Genomic DNA, 9,620 nt, shown 5'->3' with positions numbered 1-9,620 from the left:
GACACATTGATTTATCTGGCATGCTACTGTGCACAGCACAGATGAGACCCGGGGACCAGGGACCAAAGACTGGACTTGGGTCTGGGGACTGGGGTCTGGGGACTGAGACCTGGATGGATACCCAGCAGAAGGCGGCAACAATATCATAACCATAACCAGACGACGACAGTGACAATGGGTCCAGAGATCGAGAAAGAGAATTTCAAAGAAACCCAAAAATATAGGAAACAATATTTTTCCATACGAGTATGTGCCAGGGAGTAGGTGGAAGAATATGACAATCTCTTTGGGCCTGGTCGATCCATTTAAGCCACTTAACACGCACACACACAAAGACAGAGAAACAGAGAGAGACAGAGAAAGAGAGGGAGAGGGACAGAGAGAGGTAGGGTGATCCTTGGGTACGGGCGCTCTGATGGGTCAGCGCGATATGTGAAAAAACCCGAAAAACGTTACCAATTTAAAAATTCCAAATAAAATATAAATTGACCAAATTAATATTGGGAATACATGAAACAATTCTGGGAGAAAAATGTTCACAATTTTTGGTCCCTTTTTTTTTGGGCTCTTTCTTTGGGTTTTTTGGTGGAGGGGGGGCCAGGGGGGGGGACCCTGCTTATCCCTCGTTTCGGTCTTGACGAAGGAGACCCGCAAAACTTTTGAAATGTAGAATCGGAAACAGTCGAGAAGAAATCGCCGCTAAGAGGGGGTGGTGGGCGGGGGAAATGGAAAACTTTAAAATGGGATTTTGGCACTCGTTTCGTTTGGCTCTGCGGTCGAAAGAGGCGACAAGGCATGAAACCGGTAAATTAAAGCAAAAGGATAAAGTTTAATTGGAAAACTATTTCCTCCCCCCCTCCCCCTGCTTGGCTCTTCTTTAATCTGCTTACCTTTAGTTTTCTTAATTTCCATCCATTCTGTGCCGTGGTATTATGCCACGTAGATACCTAGATACATAGATACTATATCCACGAGTGTGAAGACAAAAGTTTCGCTTCCATTTCCGCTGCCAATATGACTTCTACCCCCCACACATGCTTCCCCCCCGCTCTCTCTCTCTCTGGCACTCTCTGGCTGGCTCTCTTTTCCACTGTGAATGAATTTTAGCAAATGAATAGAAATTAAGTTTCGTTGCCGCTTGAGTGCTTCTCTGCCAACTACTGCAATGCCTCAGGGTTTCCTCCTGTGTGTCCCCCCCCCCTCTCCCTCCCTCCGCTCTCTTTCTCTTTCAGGTGAGATAATGCCGTTATTGTCGAAAAAGTTTAAAATATGCCGCCTTTTATAAAATTTAATGAGAAAAGTTGGCGTTATAAATTTTTGTATGCGGTGAATTTATTTGCTCATTGCAGCAGCTCCTCGGCTAGAGAGGGAGAGGGGAGTGATAGCTAGAGAGGGGAGGGAGGGAGAGGGAAGAGATAGCTAGAGAGGGGAGGGGAGGGAGGGAGAGGGGAGAGATAGCTAGAGAGGGGTTGGAGGAAGAGTGCACAATTCAAAAAGTTTTTACCCCTCCAAAGACTGATTGCTCTTTGAATGATTTCTGAATGGCAGCGCCAACAAAAAAGGTGGCAATTTATTTACCCGAAAAGAAAGACAAAGACAAGGCCCCACCCCCGCCCGCCCTGCGCCTATAGGGGATTGAGGGTTATGGATATTTAGTCGCCAAATGCTTAAAATATAGCCAGTGCTGGAGCTGCCAAGCCGAACACGAATGAACATGTTGGATAAAGAGAACTTTAATCATTCGCTATTTGCACGCACGGCAGCGGCCGTTCTTTCGTCGCCCGCCTTCGTTCTTTGCTTCGTTTCTACAGCTACAGCATCGCATCTACTCGTAGTTGCTCGCTCGCGCTCTCTCTCTTTAGCTATCATGTCCATTCGTGCTCGGCTTAAGCAGCAGCCCCGAGCCATAGTCCCGCAACGTGCTCTCGTTTCGTTCTTCCCTCCCTCTCTCTCATCAAGCTTGGCGTCAAAGCGCTCTCAGTAGGGCTGAGCTTAAAGGAAGACCCGCAAGAGAGAGATAGCTGACCACCGCGTGTAATTTCGTTATCCACCGAGCAGCTCTGACGCTTCCTCCTTCTCTCGCCCGCTCTCACATTGCAGTGCCTTTGGTGTTTGGTATTGCGTTGGTGCCGATCACTTGTACGGCAGCGCAGCAGCAGCGCTTTTCCTATGCACAATAGAAGGGTCAAATGCAAGGCCTTGCATTTCAGTTCTCAGCCGATCAACGTAAATATGTATTTCTGCATTTCCGTGCAAGTAAATGTCCATATACAGTCAGTCACAAAAGTATTCGTCTCTAGGTATCCTCTATATTCAAGTTGTCCAGTATGTCCAGAAACTCTTTACACACTGAAAATAAATTTAATTTGATTTGGCTTTGGATAAGAAAATAATGGCCTTTAATTCAAATTTATGCAATTTTTTAATCCATCAAAATTAAGTGATAATTTATAAAGTAATTTGCAAAAAAAAAAATAAATAAATACATACATATGTATACATAAATAGGTATTTTTTTTTTACACTGTCCATAAGCTGTTTGCACAAAATAATTTTCATTTTACAGATTCAACATTTTTAGTGATTATATAATATATTTAACTAATTTTAATATTTTGTATATTTGAAGGGACTTAACATATCCCCAAATAATACCTTATTTCCAATTACATTCCCTGTAAAATAATTGAATGTTGGGCGTTGCAGCCTTCCACTTTCTTCCATCAATCAGTGGTGGACGACGCATCCTTTTGTGCTTTCAACACTTCCCAGGCTTTCATTCATTCCCTCGAATGGCTGTCCAGCCCTCATTCGCTATCATGCCACTTAATAACCTGCAATCCCTGATTTCCCCTCCGCTGCAGGCCGCAGCCGAAGTCAATGCCCCCTCCCCCCTCCACCCCCTCCACCCCCTCCACCCCCTTTGGATGGCCAGTCAACCAGCCGCGATAATTGTCATCTATTTTGCATTATAATACGAGTACTGCCTGTCCTCGGACGGACAGAGTGTTGCGGATTATTGTGGCATTGATCAACAGCTGCGCTGCAGAACGAGCGCATAAATGAAAATTTCATTTTCACAATGCGGTTTTTATTGTGGCCAACAATATTTGCCACTAATATGCGGCCAGCAGCAGCACCACCACCGGCGGCGGCACCGGCGGCACAATGGAGCCGTGGAGCCCCTGAAATGCATATTTATGAGGCAGCCCCACAGCCCCCAAGCCCCCCACATGGGCACGCACCAGGGAGTCCAGGGGGGATTGTGTCGTCGATTTGCATTTTGGCCGAGTGCCTAGCCTAGACACAATTCCTCATAATTCGCGCCACTGCCACATGTGGCAGACACGTACGCGCCACAGAACCAGAATTGAAAATGAATTGCCCCGAAATGAATGCAAAACTCCTCCAACGCAAAGTGAAATCTATAAGCCGGGAAAACCAGGTCGGATGAGGTCGTGGATGGAAAATCACTCACAGCCCCAACCGATGGGGAAATGGCCATAAAAGGGGGGCCATTTTTTACACCAGGAACCCTTTAAAGAGCCTGGAATTGAAGGCGAAAAGGGGGAGATTTCTAGAGGGGGCAACTTATGATAGAAATGGATGGTCTTCAGGCCCAAAAACCTGTAAGAATTTCAGGGAATTTACTGCAATTTAAACCCCTTCCAAAGGCACGCCACAAAACCCTTTCACTCTTCAGAAAACAAGTCAAAAGTATTCCTCCAGCGACAGATTTCCCCACAAAGAATGCCATTTAAAGGCTTTTAGAATTAATGATTAGATTGATTGAAGGCCCTTAAAGGGGAGGGTGGGGGATATTCTTCAGTTTTGTTTAATTTATGTCCACATAAATTACAACCTCATTACATGCCCCACAGGTGCGCGGGCTGTCGTGTTTGGGGCGCACTCATAACACGACACATCAGGGGCCATCAAATCATAAAATAAATTTCATATTTTTTCAAACAAATTGGGGTTTCGCCTCACGTCGGCAGCACCAATCGGCGGTGGCAGGTTGCAGAGCCATAATAATCACGAATTAATATCATAACTCCCGAATTCCAGGCAGGCACCGCGCCCCACCGCGCCCCGAAATCATACAATTTTGATATATGGGGCGATGGATACATAAAGAGTGGGGGAAAGATTCGCTTGCAGAAGGCCAAAATGAGTGGAAAATTAAGGCAAATGAAAGCCCATCGTGGCAGTAGTTCTCTCCCCAACTTTCCCTTGTATTTGCTCTAATTTTAGGCCTTTTCACACCCCAAAGGACCCTGCGATCTTCTAGAACACCAACTAAAAGAAATTTCAATAATGAATTGGCGCAACGGCGAAGCAAAGTCAAACCCAAACCCTTTTGCACATCATTAAAGGCCGCCCCAACCCTCTCCAGGCAGGACCCTCAAGACGGAATATGCCTTTGTGCTGGGACTTTTATGGCGGCCTCTTCAAAAGTGTAATTGAACTCCATTGACCGAGGGCCGAGAGCGAGTCCGTGCCGCAATAAACATAATGGAAGCCCTGCCCCTGCCCCTGCCCCAGCCCCTGCCCCAGGCCCTGCCCCGGCCCCTGTTCTGGAGCTCTTCTACCATATGGAGTATGAAATTGCCGTCAGACACAATGTGCGAGGCTCATAGTTTGTTGCTGAATATGATACGAATATTCCACCCGCCCGGTTGACATTTCAATTTATTTTGCCATAAATAAAGGCGAAACCCCGGAAGAAACCCGGTCGAACCCCGGTCGAACCCTTTTTGCCCCCCCATTCACGATATTTTTTGCCATTGATGGGAATCGGCAGTCGGCAATCGGCCATCGGCTGGGTAGATCCATTAATTATACGCCCACTTCACAAAAGCAGGCAGCAAAAGTCAAAATATTGACAGCTTAAACTTTTCCCCCCCTCCCCTGCTCTGCTCCTGCAATTGTTGTTGTCCTCCTGAAAGGAGAATCCCGGCCGAGGACTCCTTCAATGCGGCTTGCAATTATTCAAGGACAATGCCAGGGCTGGCAACAATCGGAAAAGGAAACGAGAAAATATCCTCTGCCCAATATCCGTTTATCATTTTTGACCTTCTGCCCGCTTTGGGCCCATTGTGGCCGGGCCCCTGTCTGGGCATTTATGAGAGCGCGCAGGTCCGGGCCTTAATGAATTATTATGCCCTGCCCCCTGCCCCCTCTCCCTTCGCAGAGGCCCGAGCTTTGTTGCGAAAATTATTAAATGGCCCGGAATGAATGATTTAATGACCGATGCCGAAGCCGAAGTCAGGGGCGTAATTGCCGCCCCCCGAGAGAAGGGTTGGAGTGCGGAGAAGGGTTGACCCTTAAAGCCAGGGCCTGGCTGGTGCTTAAAGTCGCTCCTGGAAGTCCTGGAAGAGGCGGCCAGTCACGAAGCACATAACAATTTTCCGGGAAAGTGCCAGAACGGATTTCTTTACAAGAAAACAAAATGTATCTCTTCATAAAGTCATATGCTATGAGAATTCAACTCCCCTGGGAGTCCTCTGGGGGGGCGTGGCATCTAAGGCAATTCGCCAAATGGAAATATTATTGTGCTGCATATAAAGTGAATTTTATTCCACCTTCCTCCCTGCAGGCGAGGGCTCATAACTTTCTGCCGGGTCCGTGGTCCTTGTGTGCAGCAAGGACCTGCTCGAGACGCTGTTGACGCGGCAAACGACTTGCCTGTTCGTTATGTGGCAATAAGCGGGAATCCCTGAAAGTAGTGCCACTCTGTGTTATGTGGCCACGACATGATATTGTGTGTAATGGAATGGAATCAAAGCCACGACAAGTTGGTGGGGTGGAAAGAGGGCTTCTAAGGATAGAGGGGACACCTTTCGACAGACCCTAGCGATCCCTTGCCACCACGTAGTCGGTTCTCCTTACTTCAAAATCATTTCCCAAACAGTCTACAGTCTCTCTAGTCATTCGTTTGGCGATGGTGTCCTTCCTGTCGATTGCTCTGACTCTCCTTCTGCGCAGCACCTTGGGCTGGTCATATTTCGAGCCCCCCAAGTGGTCGCCCGCCCCCTGCTGGGCCCGCTGCCTCATAATTGTGGCCACCTTGCTGTGGGCCTCGCGCATTGACGTCTCCCCCCACACGACCCCCAAAATGGTGATCCTGGTGGAGACAATCGTGGCCTACGATCTGCTGGACCTTGTGGTCTACGGGGCCTGGGGCAGTGTGGAGCCCCTGATCCACCGGGCTGTCCTTTCGAAGTGCCTCGACTGGGGGATGAGTGGCGAGGCGTTTCTCCACCACGAGTGGCTGATCCTCGGCCTTGCCACAACTGCAGTGGCCGCGACTTTGTGCTGCTTGTTGCCCAAATTGTACGGGTTTTTAAAGCCTGAATGGATTCTATTGGCTGTATTTTTGGTTTTTATGGTTTATGGAAGTGTTTACTAAATATATAGAATGGAATATTCGGCCCATGATTCGTGGTGGGGTGGGGGTAGGAGCAGGAACAGGACTTGCCTTTTCTATCGAAGAAATCCTACAGGAAATCCACGGAGTCTTTGGCGAGGCCTAGAAGTCGGTCCCTAGAAGGCAAAAACAAAGCCCGCTGCTTGGATATAAACCTCGATTCTCTCCCTAGATTGAGTATCTAGGGCCTAACGAAGGGCAGATTTTCGCCAGGTCTGGGACCCAAAACCAAGTACAGGCCTCGAGCTTCAGCGACACTCAACCGCGGCGCAGAATAGGAGCTTAGAGGTCCCAAGGAAGCCCTGCTTAACCGCTTAAGCACACCTTTTACCCATCGAATCCCCTGTCTGTGGTCTCTTCCCAGATGTATCTTTGGCTGGAGCCAAGGTTAGGGGCTTCCCTGGTCTGACTTTGGGCTATGCTAATCAATCGAATCTTTAATTTCACGAAATATGCAAATGCCTAAAAGTTTTGCGCCAATAAAGGCTGATGTCGAGACATAAAAGGCGGAAAACTGGGAGGGGGACGACCCCTTTTTCGATCGGAAGAGGACCTGCGCATTTGAGTCGTTATTAAAAAAACGAAGGGAAATGAAAGTCAAGCGGAAAATATCCTTTTTTTTTAAGCCCCTGTCTGGGGATCCCACAGCAATGGCGGACAGAAGGACGGGGCCCAATGGCTGTGAGAAATTATCATAAAAATCGCGCAAACTCCGTGCGTGACTTTAAAGTAGCGACAGCATCTCCGGGGTCCTTTGGGGTGGCTTCTGGTGGTGGCTCCGCAGTCCTTTTTAATATTCCCGTCATAGGCGGTTGTCATTTTTGTTGTATTTGATTTTAAATACGAATTTCACATTTTACAATCAAATTAATTGGTCACGCTGCCGCAGAATTACACCCGTCGAAAGGGGCACGAAAGGACACGAAGGACACCAAGGACACCCATTCCGAATGGCTTAAGCAAGCAAACAGGGGATGCATCTGTCGTCCTGCTGGCAAAAGGGATAACCGAAGGAGGAACTTATTGTCATTGTCTGCATTTGACGGTTCGCCGGCGCCCGTGCACGTGAGGCCCACGAAGCGTTGCCAATTTATGCAAATATTTACTCGGTCCTCCGTCCCGGGGCTCCGAGCCGTTCAATTAGTTTCGCGATATTTATTATTTTGTTGGGAACATTTTTGAATATTCAATTTGGCTGGAATTACGCAATTTCATGGCTGCCGCCTTGAGCCTCCAAATTAATTTGTAATTCGCTGGCAATTTGGCAGATGAATTATCTCCAGGAAAACTCGGATTAGGCACGCCCTTCGCTGGAGCTAAATGCCTGGGATTTATGTGTGTGACAAAAGTTCAAACCGGGGCAGGAACCCCCCGCCTCCTGCATCTCCATGTCATCATTGGGCGCATGGCTCCACAGGGAATCCCCTTGGTGGCCCTCTTGAAAAGTTCAAAGGGAAATTGACTAAATTTAGACCACGGTCTGGGCGTTTGATCAGCGATGATCTCCAATGAAGATGTATCGCAAATCGCAGCAGGACAGCAGGCCTCTAAAGAGGAGGCTTTGGCCCAAGGAATGTGGATCTTAGGGGGGTGTAGACTTTACAGAGCTCTTTAGGGGAGATAATGAATGAATATATTTGTGTGTTGGAGGTCTTAAAAGGGGGCTGCCATTACCTCTTATACCCCCCTTTCCGACCTCCTTTCTAGCCCTTCGAAACCCCTTTTTCTCCTTGTGCCTGCCTCTAGTCTCTGGCCAAACCTTTGGCCAAACCCCCCCCCCCCCCCCCCCAATCCCTGGCAGCCCCTGCCCGAATGTTTACGCTTGTTTTGGGATGCACCGATCGATCGACTAGGCATAAACAAAGGCCCAGAGAGGCTGCTCCTCTCGGGTCTCCTCTCTGTTCCGCAATAAAAAACGAAAATGGAATCATAAATCAGCAGATTAATATTTTATGAAGTGTATTGTGTGTCTGCAACTGTTGTTTGGGGCAACTCCGGGGCTGGCCAGTGGCCCGGCTGTGGGTCTCTGAACAAACGACTTCCCTTTGTTTAACATAAATTCGTTAATAGACGCTGCCGCGTGTAAACAAATCACTTAAACATTTTCAAATTGACGCCTGACATGATTTTTTTCACTTCGTTGTCGGGCTGTTGAGGGCACATCGATAGATAGATGAATATTTATTCAGTCGTTGAAGTACGGGAAAGTATCACAAATTGTAAATCTACTTGTTGTTACAACGAATTTTGCTGTTGCCTTGCCTTGCCTTGCCCCAGTGGCAGCCGACTTGTGTCGCGGCAATCCACGGCGACTGGTGGCCGAAACGAGGGGAGGCTGTGCCCCGAGGGGGGATCGAAGAGTTGGCAGGGGCCTGGGGGATGGTCCTAGAAGGGGCACAGCCCATGGGCAGACCTTTAGAGGTGTCTGAGGGGGATTTTTCTACAAGGAATATAGCCTCAAAGACGTCTAGCAGCCCAAGCAGGGCCTATCCAAGCTTCTTTTCCTATAAATAGACCCCCAAAGTCACCTCCTAGTCCCCTAGAGCCTCTCTATTGGGTCTCTTCTGGCAACCCTCGCTCCAAAGAGCTGCAATTAGCAATCAAGCATCGGGCATCGACCATCGGGCCTCTTCGAGTGAGACATTGGCTTGCTACGGCGGAGCCTCTGCGGCTGCACATGTGGCACGAGAAGTATCTGTGCTTCGCGGCTAAAACTTTTATGAAAAGTTCAATTAATTAGCGTCGATTCTCGTCTGGTGCTGCCTCTGCCTCTGCATTGGCATAAATATATAATAAATGCATTTATTGGACGTCGCGCCGTCTGCCAGCTGCCAATACAATTCATTTGCGCCACCCCCCCCAGACCATGCCCCAGACCATGCCCCAGACCATGCCCCATGCCCCATGCCCATCTTTAGACAGCTCTCGATGGATGGAAACAAATTGTATCTCCGGTTTAGCCCGTCTGACAGCACGTAGCTCTACTTGTGTTGTTTTTTATCTGTAAACAATAATTTTTTACAATATTTCAAGGGTCGAGAGATGCATCTCTCCATCTCCATCTCCATCTTGTGGATACTTGTACTGGGTCTCTCCTCCTCTGCTATGCTGCAATCTGTTTACGTTATTAAATTTCCACTGCATTTCCCTTCCAAGCACAACATAAATATCATAAACTTTATGCTTTTCG

General features: G+C 48.1%; 1 protein-coding gene across 1 annotated transcript; it reads left to right on the top strand.

Annotated features, from left to right (window-relative positions):
• The first annotated feature begins 5,944 nt into the window (after positions 1–5,944).
• Positions 5,945–6,432, top strand: LOC6589848. The gene has a single exon (XM_002015123.2). The coding sequence runs from the start codon at positions 5,945–5,947 to the stop codon at positions 6,410–6,412; it is 468 nt and encodes a 155-aa protein (XP_002015159.1). The 3' UTR covers positions 6,413–6,432.
• Positions 6,433–9,620: the final 3,188 nt, after the last annotated feature.

The sequence above is a fragment of the Drosophila persimilis genome, unplaced genomic scaffold (assembly GCF_003286085.1).
Source record: "Drosophila persimilis strain 14011-0111.01,24,50 unplaced genomic scaffold, DperRS2 tig00000191-arrow-pilon, whole genome shotgun sequence".
In the NCBI taxonomy this organism is placed as follows: Eukaryota; Metazoa; Arthropoda; class Insecta; order Diptera; family Drosophilidae; genus Drosophila; species Drosophila persimilis.
The sequence above is the reverse complement of the archived record's forward strand: the minus strand, read 5'-3'. Positions and strand labels throughout refer to the sequence as shown.